Below are 14,990 nucleotides of genomic sequence, written 5' to 3'. Positions count from 1 at the left end.
GGCGCCACAAACCAGAACAAGCCGACAGTTCCTGTCCCAGACAGTCCCTACCCCAAGGCTCACAGGCTAAGCACGTCGCTGTGCCTAGGAAGCGAGTGCCCTTTGGTTTTCACTGGCGCAGACTCGGTCACCGCAGGCGCTCACAAGGAGGGCGTGGGTTCATGGGAATCTTTCCATCCCCAGCAGCGGGTCAGGCTCCCAGATAGGCTTTTTCTGACTCATGTGAGCTGTCCCTGCTGTGGTATTATCTCCATTGTGGGGTTTGATCTCTGTCCCCGTGTAGCTGAGCTGTGTGCATGGCGGGGGGTTCAGTACCTGCTGAACCCCTTGTCCGGTGCCCCCTCTCCCCTCGGGGTGGCAGCTGCTGCCGTAAATACCGAGGTCACTTCAGTTTTCATTGGCGCGAAGCTCATCGGGTGCCTGGAGCGGGAGATCCCTATGAGACGTGGTGCTTCAGTGGCACTGTCGGCCTCATCCTGGAACCGCTCCCTGGGCAGCTGGGACACCACCTTCAGGTGTGAGGGGCAGGCCAGGCCTGTGGGGGAGCCAGGAAGACCCATGATAACGTTGCTAGTGTCCCCCTCCCCACTTCCTGGGCCCTTCCGTTGACCCTGTCCACAGGGAGCCTGGCCTGGGGGTCTCACCTAAGCCCTGCTCAGAGGGGGTCGGGTGTCTCAGCTGTGACTGGTTCAATCGTCTGAGCGCTGCTTTGGTGCAGCCATTCCTCTTGGACTTCGACGCTCCTCTGAGCACAGTGCACAGGAAGATGGGGTGTGTGAGACAGACAAACATTGTGGGGTTCAACCTAGACCAGTGACGGGCTGTGTCACCCCCTGCCCTGCCCCTCTGGTACCCTCACTGCAAAGCTGCTGTGTCACAGCCCTGCCGCCAAGCATGCGGCTCACACCCCGGCTTCCACCACCTGGTTCCTTCTTGCAGAATGACCCTGACGGCCTCCCGGTCCCGAATTTCCCCCAGCCCATATGCCTGCAGCGTCCAGCCCTCTCCCTGAACCCTCACAGAAGTTACATCATTGCTCCTTTAAAGGGTCAGTTCTCTGCAGCTCGTTAATTTAACGGGTTTGCCCCACATGCTTATTTTAAGCACAGCGCTGACTGGGTTTGCAGTGTATTAAATGAAGAGTCCCAGAGCTGCATGGTGCCCAGTGAAGACAGGCAGGGGGACAAGCAAAGAAAAGTAAAAATTCCCTTCTACGGCAAACTTCAGCAAGTCCCAGTCTGCCCGAGCAGGGTTCTCAGGCCCCAGAGACCTCAACCCCCTTGGCTGAAGGACCCAACATTGTGAGATTTCAAGAGCTCTGGGCCCTGGAATCCCCAAGTGATGACCAGCTACAGGGGTCTCCACTTCCTTTTAATTGCCCAGTAACCCTCTGAGGTGTATTCTGTGAGCCGTAAGCCCAGCCCACGTCTCTCTCCTGCGAGGGCGGAGACACCATGGTGTCTTCCCAAAGTCCACTGACCCTGCTTCCAGAGGCAGGAAGGCCTCCAGCTGTTCTTCGGGGGTGTCAGCTGGCACCCCCCAATGTGATGCATTTGGGGAGAACTGGGCGTTGCAAGTCAGGAGGAAGAGCCTCAGAGGTTTCACTCGGTGCAGGAGAGGAAGAGTGGCCATTGCTCAGCGCGCCAGCCCGGCAGTCAGGAGAGCGGGTCCGATTCCCTGTTCTGACAGACTCAGTGTGACCGGGAAGATGCCACTTAGCCTCTCTGGGCATTAAAGGCAGCACTGGTGGCCAGAGAAGCACAAGACAGGCTGCTTTGGCCACTGGAACAAGGACGGGGGTTCCCCTCCTTCGGCCTGCAACGGGCAGTGCTCAGGCTCTGAGTGGTGTCCCAGCCCAACCACAGCGCGCTCAGGCAGTGAGGGGCCGTAGCGCTGACCCTCCATGGCTTTACCCCAGGTGTTGCGAAGCTCCGTGGGGTTGTTCCGGGTCTGGTGCAGCCAGGTGAATCACAGACGACCGTGTGGCCACCGCCAGTCCGTGGCCAGGTAATGTCCCCTCCTAACCTCACGTCTGACTTTCAGGGCTCGAAGTGCGGGGACTTGATCTCCAATGTGACCAAAAAGGGCCAGTGGTGGCTTCAGCCCTCTCGAGGCCAGACTCAACGATACGTCCCTATGACCGATCCACTCAAACCGCCTTGTGCCCGGCAGTCGCCACTGGCAGCCCAGATGAAAGGCCTCCAGCCTCCTGGGGTCTTGTGGAGGCAACATCCTTGTTTCAGATCCGTCCGAGAGGCTCGGGAGTGCACAGCTCTGATAAATCCACGGCTGGCTGGGCCCTGTTGATGACCACGTACTGCCCTGAAGTCGTTGTGGCTTTTCCAGCAGCACAGCTGGTTTGTATTGTGATTGCTGCTCCAACCCGCTGGATTTTTGTCTTCGCCCGACGCAGGCAGCAGTTAATGTCCGGGGCAAGGCCCCTCTCCGCCACTGAGCAGGGAAAGCCAGAGCCCCTTGGGAGGCAGGAGCTGTGTCGAGGGGGCCTCCGCCAGCGCTCTGCCCCAGGGTGACTCGCAGCCAGCTGGGACTGGTGACTCCACCACAGGTTTGGCTCAGAGGCAAAGCATTCTGGGAAGGGGAAGCCGTTTGCTCTCCGCAGGCTGTGCCCTGTGGTGCCGGCCGGGCCGGGTGGCGGTTGAGGACGGCAGTACCGGAGACTAGGATTTCCCCAAAGGGGGAGTCAGGAATTGGGTTTTGAATTGTATTAGTCTTATCAGTGAGCGTAAGGGATTTAAGTGCCCATAGAAACACCTGGTCCATTGATCCCACAGCCCAGCCGGGTGGGCCAGGCAGACAGTTTGTTCACTGTGTTCAAAGGGGGCAGGCGACGAACGCCCACAGAGAAGCGTAAAATGCGACCCTAACAGAGGGCTGGATGCTGGAAAATGACAGTAGGGTCATAGGAATAACAAGAGGGAAATCAGAGGGGAACATCTGCTGAACAACTGCGTCTGCTCTAACCCCTCAGACAGAGACCAACACCTACAAATCTCCACCAAGCGTTCTCAAAACTACAGTACCCGCACGAGGAAATAAGGAAACAGATCAGCAGAGCCAGACGTGTACCCAGAAGCCTCCTACTGTAGGACAAACCCAAGAAAGAAACCAACAGGACTCCACTGGCCATCACATACAGCCCCCAGCTAAAACCCCTCCAACGCATCATCAGGGATCTACAACCCATCCTGGACAATGATCCCACACTTCCACAGGCCTTGGGTGGCAGGCCAGTCCTCGCCCAGACAACCTGAAGCATATTCTCACCAGTAACTGCACACCGCACCATAGTAACTAACTCAGGAACCAATCCATGCAACAGGAGGTGTTTAAGGTGGCCATCCTGCAGCAAAAAAACTTCAGGACCAGACTTCAGAGAGAAACTGCTGAGCTTCAGTTCATCTGCAAATTTGACACCATCAGCTCAGGATTAAACACAGACTGTGAATGGCTTGCCAACTACAGAACCAGTTTCTCCTCCCTTGGTTTTCACACCTCAGCTGCTAGAACAGGGCCTCATCCTCCCTGATTGATCTAACCTCGTTATCTCTAGCCTGCTTCTTGCTTGCTTATATATACCTGCCCCTGGAAATTTCCACTACTTGCATCCGACGAAGTGGGGATTCACCCACGAAAGCTCATGCTCCAAAACGTCTGTTAGTCTATAAGGTGCTACAGGACTCTCTGCTGCTTGAACAGCTTCGATGTCTCTACACGTGCCAGGAGGCTGGGGGGTAAACAGAGAACTGGAAGTATTAGTAGGTGAGCTGAATTCTGACTTAGTTGGCATCACAGAGGTGGGATGAGTCTCACGACTGGAATATTGTCCTCGAGGGGTACAGCTTGTTTGGGAAGGACAGGCAGGGAATGAGGGAGGGGGAATACACTCGCTCTGAGGTCCAGGAGGAGCGGAGAGGCAGCCCAGTTGAAAGTCTCTGAGTAAAGACAAGGGGTAACATTAGGAGTGACATCATGGTAGGACTCTACTTGCAGATCCCCAAATCAGAAAGAGAGGTGGATGCGGCATTTCTAGAACCAATAGACCCTGGTAGTCGTGGGGGTCTGCTCTGTGCAGATCTCACCGCTGCTCTGTATTCGATGTCAGCGCAATAGCTGCCTGGCTCCTGGTAGCGCTGCAGAGGGAGAGCTGAGCTGTCCCTCCTCACAGCACAGGGATCATGAGGTGCAACCCTCCAGCTGCGACTGGAGAATTTACCATTTACCCTGCCAGACGGTTCAGCAACAGGCAGCAGCTCCAGCTGCCCTGGCCCCTGCTAAATTCACATCCAACATTTAAACGAAGATTTTTTTAAATTTAAAAGCTCCTCCCCCAGGGAATATGTCTCACCCTCCCTTTGTTCCACCCCCCCTTCGCCCCGCCGCACTCATCCCCCCAGGGACAGCTCGTGGTTCTGGGATTCTGATGAACACGTTAAGAAGAATCACCTTTTCTAGGAACATGTGAGCTCGGTGTAAATGAGACGGACAAATTCCCTGCCCTCCTAGATCACGGGATTCCCAGGACGGCTCTAAAGAATATTCCCAAGGGGGCTGCGAAGGTTTGAACAGCAAAACTTCAAGCAGCTGGTTTCCGAGAGAGAGAACCAGCTTCAAGCTCCAACAAATGGGGAACAAATGGAGTAGCAGGGGGTTAAATTCTGCGCTCTGCTGTGCAGCAGGGGACAGGAGGCCGGCAGAGCAGAACTTGGGCCTGTTCCTATTGCGGTGGAAATTCCCTTCTCTGGCGGCTCACATCGTCCAGCTTCAAGGGCCGAGCGTCTGAGCTGAAACCGGGTCCGTGCAAACCCAGGTGTGGGGTCTTTTAACAAAAATCGCATCAAGGGCCTTGAGCGTCAGTGCTGCCTGTCAGCGCTGCAGCAGAGAATCCCGCCGTTCATTTGCAAACAGGCTGTGGGACACTCCTGTGCTGGGCCTGCAGGAGTGAGGAAGAGGAAGGGTCGCTGGGACAAGAATCGGGGCAAAAACCTGGGATCAAGGGTCTTCATACCTGCTCCCTCCCCACTGGCAGCCCTGCTGGTCCCTCAAAGGGGAGGTTCGTTCTCTTTAACAATGGGCGGGACCGTCCCAGGAGAGGGATGAGAACGTAACACTCGGCTTCGCCGACAGGGCTGGAGAGATGAGCCAATGGAAATAATCCAATTTGATCACAAGAAGCTCGAGTCCCTCAAGACAAGTCCCATGCGCCCTAGCTAGGGCTAATCCCAGGGAACAGGAAGCCGAGGCTGGAGTAGTAACAAGGCTCAGGGGTGAGCGTGAAGGAACGTTTACAGCGGGGTTGTTCCTTGGGATACCATGGGGAGCTGGCCTTGGGCTGCATGGAGAGCAGGGGAGTAACTCCCTACTGGGGATGGCTCGTCCCGGAGCCGGGGACTGGAGAGTGCCAGGAAAAGCTGGGGGGGGGGGGGGTTCTCAGAGGGAAGACAATAGCCATTAACCAAGTGAAGCCTGGCCTGCCAGCTGCTCCAGGGGCGTTCAGTGTGGGCTCTGCAGGGATGTTTACAAGGCGGGGAGGAGAACCGGTTCGGATCCGTGAGCCAGCAGAAAAGGGACAGCTCAGTTTAAACAGAAAAAGGCCCATTTAAATACGATCAACAGGGACATGGAACCAATGGCAGGGCCTGGAGGAATCCAACCAGAGTCCCCTTGGCCCAGGCGGCTGGCAGCTACTGGAGCTGGTCCCAGGCGAGCTCGTGAGTGGTCGGGGCTGTCAGTAAAGCGACGCTCTCGGCAGCGCTACCCTGGGGGAGCTGACGCCGTAGCAATGGCAGGTGGAGTTCACGCTCAGGAGAGCCTGGGATCCTCCCGCACTCTGGCCTTGCCGCTGGCACTGAGCAGGGCCTGGCTTCCTGAGGCTGCTCTGCTTCATGGGACAGTCCCACCCTCCCTTCAGTCCGAGCATTGCTGCCGCCAACGGGATCTGCGGCAGGGCTGCTGTCCCTGCTCAGAGGAGCCAGTCTAGGCTGGCCTCGGCACAGAGCCGGAAGCCTGGGGAAGGCCCCGCGGAGCCCTTATGTAGATGGCTGCAGTCGGGTGGCATCGGGCTACTCCTGGGTCCTGCCTTCAAGGCCAAGAGAGGGATTTTGCCTGCCCAGGACTAACCAGGTGATTGATTGACTATCTGCCAAGAGACCCTGCAACGCAGCCATTAGTAACCGCACCTGCCGATTGTTTACTAAGGTGAGTCCAGCCTGGATTTCTGCCCCCACCCCCCCACCATGTGCCCAGCTCATCGCAGCCTCACCGTGTTCCTCTCCAGGAAGTGTTTTACCCAGGAAGACGTGTGCTGTGCCCGCCACCTACCCCCACGGAGAGATCTGGGCTGGCCCTGCTCCTGGGATACAGAGGTGGATAGCTGATGGTCTAATAGACTCTTTATTGGTCTCCCCAGGAAAGGCCCCCCCCGCACCAGCCCCTGCCCCCTCCTGCTAGGAGCCATCCTCCTTCACTTGGCCGTGGGGGTCTCTCCTTGCACTGGGCCTGAATGCCCCTCGCCCCCGTGGCGCCCTGGGATAGGAACCACGCTCCCTGCCCCGGGACTTCTCCCATCTCCCACAGTCCCAGGGCCTGTGATGGCCCTGCCAGCTGGTGGGGCCCTTGGGGTCACGCTGGTTTAGTGCCAGGTTTTCCTTCTCCCTGCTGGGGGTCTCAGCTCCCTGCTCCGGCGTCCATCTCCCCCCAGCAGGCTGCTCCTCCTTCGAGTCCAACGCCCCTTTCACGGGCAAGATGCCAGCAGGGCCCGACTCTCTCCTACCAGCAAAGGCAGCCACTCTGCCCCTGCCGTGCGGCTGAGGGAGCTCCTGGCTGTAACCCCCACTGGGTCTCTGGCTCCTGTCTTCTCTCCGTTCGGGTCTCCAGTCGAAACCGCTGGGTCCCCCAGGGCCACGGAGAAGGCGGCAAGTTTCCGCAGCTGCTGCTTGTGGGTCGCTGAACAGCTGCCTGCCCTGGCCTCGGAATCCCGGCCTCTCCCCTCGGTGCCGCTCTCTCTTGCTCTGGTGCTCCAGGGGGACAGACGCGTTGGCCGGCTGCCCGGGTTCTCTCCCCAGAGCTGGAGCTTGGGGAGGGCTGGCAGGCTCTGCAGCACGTCCCGGGGCCGGTGGTTGGCAGAGCTGCTCGGTGGCAGCCACGGCAGTTTCAGAAGTCAGCAGCTCAGGGGCGGCTCCGTGGCCGGGATCCGCAGCTGCTGGAGGCTGAGAGAGGAAGGGGCCAATGGTGAGGAAAGGGCCTGGCCTGCCACACCACCTGCCTCCTGCTTTTCTTTAGGGAAAGGCCCCGCGGCTGCTGGCCAGGCCCGGCTCCTACAGCCCCCCTCCCCCACCGGTGCCGGCAATGCAGCACCACGCAATAACCGGACAGCCCTTGGTCACCCCTCTGTGCCAGGACAGCCAGCCCCCGTTCCATGGGTGGCTTTCTGGAGACACCTCCCTGTCCCCCCAGCACCGTCTGGGACCTGAAACCCGCCCGCTTTCTGGCATGTTGGCAGCAGTGCCCCCCCAGCGAGCAGGTGCTCCAGAAGGCAGGAAGAGCAGAGCCCTGCACACTGCTGCACCACACCAGGGTGGCGCTGGAGAGCTCCCCACAACGCCCGGCCCCGGGAGCAGCGTACCGCCTGGAGGCTGATGAAGTAGCGGTTTCTCTCGGCCTCGGGGTCAATGATGCCCCCCTTCTTTTGCTGCCTTTGGTAGATTATGCGCAGTTCCTCTCGGGTCTGTATCGCCTTTGCATCAGGCCTGTACGGCTCCTGGGGAAGAGTTAGTGCCGTGCTCTGTCAATATCCAGCCTGGCAGAGCAGCTGCTCCCGGACGGGTAAAGCACCCAAGCCCCTGCCTGCAGCACTGCTGCCCGGGGCATTCACCCACACGGGCGCCCGGCGTTCGTCAGACACAGGGGAGCCACAGCAGACTGGACCAGCTGAACCATGGCCCCGCGAGGGGCCTGGAGAGTCTACGTGAGCCAACACGAACTAGAGACTTACTGAAGGGAAGCGGCAGCCTAGAACTCAGAGTCTGTCCCATCCCCCAGAGCCGGGGCAGGATCACTTCCTCCGGTTGGTGCTCTAGGGCTTTGGCCTGTGGGATCTTAACTGACTGAAGTGACAGGCCCTCTGCCCCGTCCCTTGGGAGAGGGCTCCAAGAGCCACGTTTCCTTGGCTTAATTCCGTCCCATTCCCCACGGAGCCTGGCTGGGCCGGGGGCTCTTTGGGGCAGGGCCCCAGCCTCGTCCCTCTCCAGGGTGTCTACACCCATCAGACACATGCAGACTTGTTCCCCTCCCACCGGGTGAGCAAAGCGAACAGTAACCGCGGGATACGTCCTTGAGAGTGGCTGGTAGAGCGTGGCCTCTCCGTCTCCAGTCCCAGCCCAAGGAAGACGGGGACTGCACCCGGCGGGAAAGGGAGGAGTTTACGTCAGGACTGCCCAGTTGCTACGAGGTGGATGTTAACGTGACCAGTGAGTATCTGCCAGGCTCTAGTAAATACTCAGCAGAAGCAGACAGCAGCCCTGGGGAGGCCCCTGCTGTGTGCCTCAGGGACCCCCCCAAATGCTCCCTCCCTCCCGGATCCGTGGGCGGGGTTCCAGCTAGGGGCTTCTTACCACCGGGTGCTGTGGAGGTGGCGCTGCCTGCAGAGCGGAGAGGTCGTAGATTAGTGTTTCCCGGCAGACGGGGCACTGCACTCCGACTCCCTGCAGGGAGAAGAGCGAGCTGGCACAGCCCTATCGCACTAACCCCCCCACCCCCACCCCCTCCCATCCTGCTCCACCCGGAAACGAACCCTCCGGTTCTTTGGGTCCCAGGCTTCCCCAGGCGCTGCTCTAGCAGGGCAGAGGATGCCTGGCTGCCCAGGCTTAGCTTTAGGACTCATCGTTTTCAGCAGCACTGCAACAGCCTTGCTGATTATTGTAACTCCCACTCCAAACGCACCAAGGGAGTCCTCTGGATTGGCTGGCTGGGAGTTAGGCCAATTTATGCCACCTGGGCATGCTGGGAGTTGTAGTCTAACAGGATGAATAACTTTAAAGCAGCTGGTTATAACCAATAAAGTCAAGTTGCCCTTACCCGAGGGCAACTTCTCTCCCCACAGACACTACTGGACAATGTGTGTTGGCTGAGATGCCCTGAGAGACCCCTGGGTGTGAGGGGTCTTGGACCTGTTTTCTGGGCACTGGTGCTATTTATTCCATACTTTGCGGGGACTGAGTCCAGATTGCTGGCTGGGCGCATTATTAAGCCCAAATGAAGGGTTAAATAGATTGCCCAGCCCCGCAGTTGTGTGTGCAGGTGAGATTCTCACCTTATGTTATTTCAATGAAAGTTTCTAGCCCTTGTGGCTTCAGGGAAAAGCTTCACCCTACAGGCTCCAAACCCAGAAGACAGACAAACCAGCCCCAAGTTTATTCTCTTTTTAAACTCATGATTTTTAGCCAATCCCATGATTTCTGGGGGCCTGACTTGTGATTTTCACAGGCTGGAGACTGGCGAGACCGACCTAGAGTCAGTCACCCAAACGGCAGCTCCGAGGAGTGAGCTCTTAGGCGTGGCCATATCCAGAGCAGTGGGGATTGTGTGACGGGCCTGGGAGAGAAAGGCCTCCTCTATGTGACACGGGGGGAGGGCCCAGGCCCTCTTACCTGCTTGGAAGGAGGTGCCAGGTGCTGCTCTCTCTCTTCCTGCTGCACGTGGATTTCCTCCTCCACGTGCTGGGCGTAGCGAGCCAGGCAGTGAGAGTGGAAGTAGTGGTAGCACTGAGTCTTTGTGAATGCTTCTCTCTCCTGTCCAACGAGATGGGGCCATTTGGAAGGAGCCCTGTGTGCACCCCCCGGCGCCCTCCCCTGGTGAGGGGGCCTTCCACTAATGCTCCACCCTCAGCTGGGTCTGATTCAGATTCATCTGCTCCCGAAGTCCCCACCCCAATCTCCACAAGCCCTGAGCTACAGGCTGCCAGTCCCTCCCCAGCAGACCGCAGGGCCAGGCACTGATCGCAGGGGTTCCTACCTGGAAGCCGTAGAGACAGATCACGCACTGGCCATGAGGAATGTTGTTGTCAGTGAGAATTTCCTTCCCTTTCTGTAGAAAGAAGGAGAACGAGCACTTTACCCACCCAAAGCACCAGGTGGGCCTAGGCTCTGACCCAACCAACCCGCACGCAGAGACCAGGCGAGCGTGTGATGCTGTCGGGCTGTATCTAGCACCACGCCCAACCCACCCCAGGCCTCCCCTCCTCTCTTACCTCAATCAGCTCATACAGCACCGCTGTCCCCAGCCCAGCCTCCGCAACTTGTCCCAGGGTCTGGGAAATCCTAGAAGAAAGAGGCAGAAACCTGTGACTAAGGAGGGGCCGTGCTAAGCCCTCGTGAGCTGCAGCAGTAAGACGGGAACAGCGGCTACAATGCAGTGGGTGAGATGGCTGCAGCAGCCACTGGACTGGTCAGTAGTGGTGCCAAGCTGGGGATAGAAATCCCTGTGCTCCGATGTGGTTAACACACTCAGCCCCTTCCCCCTCCCACCTACCCATCCCCCATGGGGGGGGAGGGGAGGAAGAGGAGTCCCATTAGAACAGGTCGGAGGCACCAGATTTTGGCTCCTACCGGCTGCCCTGGATTCTTTGACACACACGGGCCCTTTGTCAAGGCCGACGCCCAGGAAGAGTCTCTACTCAACACAGCCTGCCTGTGATGAGCTAACCCGGCCCAACCTCCGCTGCACTCACTGGTGACAAGGCAGAGAGACTAAAACCAGGCCAAACACCCAGGGTTAGAGCCAGCGGGATCTAAGCCTCCTTCTGGCAGCAAAAGACTATCCAGATCTCACCCCACCTGTGCACGACCCTCTGGGACCGGGAGGGAAGAACATGGGAGCTGTCCGACTGGATGAGGCCAGGGCCAGTGGCTTCAGAAGGTGCAAGAGATTCCCCTAGTGGACAATGATGGAATAACCTGTCCAGGGGGAATTTCCTTCCTCCCCCAGGCCGTTAGCGGCTGGTCCTGCACTGAAGCGGGACGGTTCAATGGCCTTTGTTTATTTTCTAGCCAGGCCGATGCAGCTCTGGACGACAGACAGAGCAATTCTGTGAATGCGGGAAAAGGGGGTGTTCATGTTTCCCACCCCCAGCTGGAATGCAGGAAGTTTCTTTCCTCCTGTGTCTCGAGGGCAAGGGGGAACCCCCTTCCCCAGCACTCACTTCTGGATCTGCTCATCCGACAGCCCCCGCGGATTCCGGAGCGAGATTTTTGGCACTTCATTGGGATACTAGAAAGAAACAAATCCAGGGATGAATGGGGCCCGAGGTCCTGCCCTGCCCCTCCCTGTGAAGTGTGGCTGCACTCCTGGGGGTCAGGCACCGTGACCTTACCTGTGGGGGCACAGACAGCACGAGCGTGAAGCAGACGTACTGAGAGTCCTGATCCTCTGCGGTCGCAGGGTGCAGCGTAATGCAGATTTCCCAGGGCGCTGACCTGTGCGGGCAGGGAGGCGTATTAATGAAGGACAGGGGCTGCAGCAAGGGTGACAGGGGCTGCGTCTTGTCACAGCAGCACAAACCTTCCAGGAAAGCCCCACGGGGCTGAAAAGGGGCTACGGTGCCAGGAGTGCAGCAGAGAGGAGACCAGCAGGCTGAGGTACCTGTCCTGCCCCCGCAGGGGAAACGCTCATTGGAAGGGGACCAAGGTTCACTAGCAGCTCTGAGGAAAGGAGCGGCTAGGAACGAGGGCGGAGATTGGCAGTAGCTCAGGTATGAGTCAGGGAGCTCAGCATGCGGGAGCTCCGGTGTAGGGCTAAGGACAGCAGAACCCTCTCTCTGAGCGAACGTTCAATCTGGACACGGCGACCATTGGAACTTTATTCTCAGCTCACCGGGGCTTTGAATCCCAAGTGCAGAATCCACAGTTGGACACCCGGAACATCTGTGTACACAAGCCAGTCCAAGGATTGCTCCCAGCAGCACAGCTCTGAGATCTGACTTTGGAGATAAACTGAAGTGGTGAAATCTCACCCCTCAGAATTAGTGACACCCGGGAACAGCACAAATACCTGCCATTTCCTCGAGACACCTGCAGCTCATCCAGGTATATGGATTCCAAGACCTCCACTTCTGATGGCAAAGCCCTGAAAACAGAGAAGGGACATCACACAGAGCCGCTCTCCCTCGTTCATGCATGACTCCCTCCTCCTCTTCCTCCCTGAGCAATGCACAGGTCTGCCTAGGACCTTATACAGCAGAAGCATCTCAGAAACCCCCAATCATTTACAAATAGAAATAACAATACTGTGGAAATTTGTTTTGAAGAGATACTGTCCAGGTAAAAGTGATGTGGAAGGCAGCAGGGTCTAGTGGAAAGAACAATAGGCTAGGACCCAGAAGACCTGCAGTCTATTCCTGGTTCTGCCACTGACCAGTCGTGTGACCTTTGGCAAGTCACTTCCCTCATCTGGGCCTGTCTTCCCTCCCACCTTTGTCAGTGTTCCCCATGGAGATAGTAAACTCTTCAGGGGGTGAGGTCTCTACCTCACTACAGAACTACAGTCATGCACATGACAGATAAATTACAAACATTTATTTCTCAGATTATTAAAAGTGAAAGAATTTTGAAAACTTATTTTTTTTATTGAATTTTCTTTACAGGATCCTCGGCTTTAACATTTGTTTCCGCTATGTTTCCATTTCAGACTCCAAGCTATGACATCGGAGTCGCAAACGAAGCACAAGCATGTTTATTTGTTTTAAAATAACAGATGTATTTGAAATTTTCAAGAACTATAGAAATAGCTTTTTGCTTTACGTTTAGTTTGGGCCAAATTTCAGGTGACAGGCTCCCTTCAGAGAGAGCTCTCTCCTTGTCCTGTGGCTGCATCACCTCCAGGTACGACCCCGCACATCTGGGATGAAGGAGGCTGGGGACCTGCCTTTTCTTGGCAGTCTCCCACTACCCAGGGAGGAGTCTGGGGGGGGCATCCCGGGCACGGTGCTGCCGGCACCCTCAGCTCTGGGATCGGACAAGTCCCGGCTCGCTCAGAGATTCTGTCCCCCCCGCGCCTCTCACCAGAGCGGGCGAATTGGGAGCTCACGTGTTTAAGGGGCCTGTCACCTCAGCCATTTCTGTGTGATCGCACCCCAGCAAACGGCTCCCTGACCGCGTCTGCGAGAAGGGAACGGAGCCAGGGAGGCAACAACCCAGCTGAGGCAGCGGGGCGGGGAGCCGGGAAGCGGCACGGCCGGGGGGGGGGGGGAGCGCGGGGGCGGGGTGGCCGGGGGGGGGAAGACGGGGGGGCCGGGAAGCGGCACGGCCGGGGGGGGGCAGGGGGGGCCGGGACGCGGCACGGCCGGGGGGGGGGGTCAGGGGGGCCGGAAAGCGGCACGGCCGGGGGGGGGTCAGGGGGGGCCGGAAAGCGGCACGGCCGGGGGGGGGGTCAGGGGGGGCCGGAAAGCCGCACGGCGGGGGGGGGGGTCAGCGGGGGCCCGCACGAGGCCCGGCCGGGGGGGGGGTATGGGGGGGACGGCAAGCCGCACGGCCGGGGGGGGGGTCAGGGGGGGCCGTAACCAGGCACGGCCGGGGGGGGGGGTCAGGGGGGGCCGGAAAGCGGCACGGCCGGGGGGGGGGGTCAGGGGGGGCCGGAAAGCGGCACGGCCGGGGGGGGGGGTCAGGGGGGGCCGGAAACCCGCACGGCCCGGGGGGGGGGTCAGGGGGGGCCGGAAAGCGGCACGGCCGGGGGGGGGGGGCGGGGGGGGCCGGAAAGCCGCACCGCCGGGGGGGGGTCACGGGGGGCCGGCACGTGGCACGGCCGGGGGGGGGGTCAGGGGGGGAAGGGTGGCCGGAGGGGGAGATGGGGGGGCCGAGAAGCGGCACGGCCGGGGGGGGGAGAAGCGGGGAAGCGGCACGGCCGGGGGGGAGATGGGGGGGCCGGGAAGCGGCGGGGCCGGGGGGGGCAGCGGGGGCGGGGTGGCCGGGGGGGGAAGGCGGGGGGGCCGGGAAGCGGCACGGCCGGGGGGGGGCAGCGGGGGCGGGGCGGCCGGGGGGGGAGATGGGGGGCCGGGAAGCAGCACGGCCGGGGGGGGGCAGGGGTGGCGGGGTGGCCGGGAGGGGAAGGCGGGGGGGCCGGGAAGCGGCACGGCCGGGGGGGGACGGCGGGGGCGGGGGGGCCGGGAAGCGGCACGGCCGGGGGGAGATGGGGGGGCCGGGAAGCGGCACGGCCGGGGGGGGGCAGGGGGGGCCGGGAAGCGGCACGGCCGGAGGGGGGGGCAGGGGGGGCCGGGAAGCGGCACGGCCGGAGGGGGGGGGGCCGGGGGGCCCGGGAAGCGGCACGGCCGAGGGGGGGGCAGGGGGGGCCGGGAAGCGGCACGGCCGGGGGGGGAGAAGCGGGGAAGGGGTGGCCGGGGGGGGGAGAAGGCGGGGCCCGGGAAGCGGCACGGCCGGGGGGGGGGCAGGGGGGCCGGGGGGAGAGATGGGGGGCCGGGAAGCGGCACGGCCGGGGGGGGAGAAGCGGGGGAGGGGTGGCCGGAGGGGGAAGGCGGGGGCCGGGAAGCGGCACGGCCGGAGGGGGAGATGGGGGGGCCGGGAAGCGGCACGGCCGGAGGGCGGGGGCGGCCGGGGGGCTCGGCGAAAGGGCGGGGCTGCCCGGCAGCGGGGTGTAGCTGCGGGGAGAGGCCCCGCGGGGGGGGGGAGACCAAGTTCCGGCCGGGTCCCCCCGTCGCAGCCCGCGCCTGTCGCCATAGTTACCAGTCGGCCACCGCCGCCTCCTCTCTGTCGCTGGCCGCCGCCATCTTCCCCGCCTGTCCCGGAAGCGGAAGTGAGCGGCAGTCCCGGCGGGCGGTTGCTAAGCGACGCGGACGCGGCGGGTCCCCGGGGTCCTTGCGCGGCGCGGTGGCTGTGGCGGCGCCTGTGTAAAGAGGCGGGCTGCAGCCCCTCCCGCGGCCGAGCCCCGGGACAGGCCGGGCCGCGGGGTCCGTGCGGCGGGGTGTT

The 14,990-nt window shown here is 60.7% G+C and overlaps 1 protein-coding gene across 1 annotated transcript; it reads right to left on the bottom strand.

Moving 5' to 3' along the window:
• Positions 1 to 6,398: 6,398 nt before the first annotated feature.
• On the bottom strand, positions 6,399 to 14,884 carry RNF25 (ring finger protein 25). Its single transcript, XM_044978547.1, has 10 exons — positions 14,748 to 14,884; positions 12,064 to 12,138; positions 11,387 to 11,489; positions 11,216 to 11,283; positions 10,265 to 10,334; positions 10,030 to 10,101; positions 9,666 to 9,806; positions 8,631 to 8,720; positions 7,643 to 7,777; positions 6,399 to 7,226 (listed from the first exon to the last, which is right to left on the bottom strand). Exons 1-10 carry the CDS (start codon positions 14,789 to 14,791, stop codon positions 6,465 to 6,467), a joined length of 1,560 nt encoding a protein of 519 aa, XP_044834482.1. The 5' UTR covers positions 14,792 to 14,884; the 3' UTR covers positions 6,399 to 6,464.
• Between the last annotated feature and the right edge of the window lie 106 nt (positions 14,885 to 14,990).

This window comes from Mauremys mutica, chromosome 10, assembly GCF_020497125.1.
Source record: "Mauremys mutica isolate MM-2020 ecotype Southern chromosome 10, ASM2049712v1, whole genome shotgun sequence".
NCBI classification, from domain to species: domain Eukaryota; kingdom Metazoa; phylum Chordata; order Testudines; family Geoemydidae; genus Mauremys; species Mauremys mutica.
Note: the sequence above shows the minus strand (reverse complement) of the source record. Positions and strands in the feature narration are given on the sequence as shown.

Bases quoted from the DNA above. Each gene is read 5' to 3' on its own strand.
- RNF25 (XM_044978547.1), bottom strand. From the start codon at position 14,791: ATGGCGGCGGCCAGCGACAGAGAGGAGGCGGCGGTGGCCGACTG. The intron at 8,721-9,665 runs GTAAGAGGGCCT...TTCTCCCTGCAG, and splicing joins TGGCACCTCCTTCCAAGCAG to GGAGTCGGAGTGCAGTGCCC. The intron at 7,778-8,630 runs GTAAGAAGCCCC...ACTCTTCCCCAG, and splicing joins CACCTCCACAGCACCCGGTG to GAGCCGTACAGGCCTGATGC.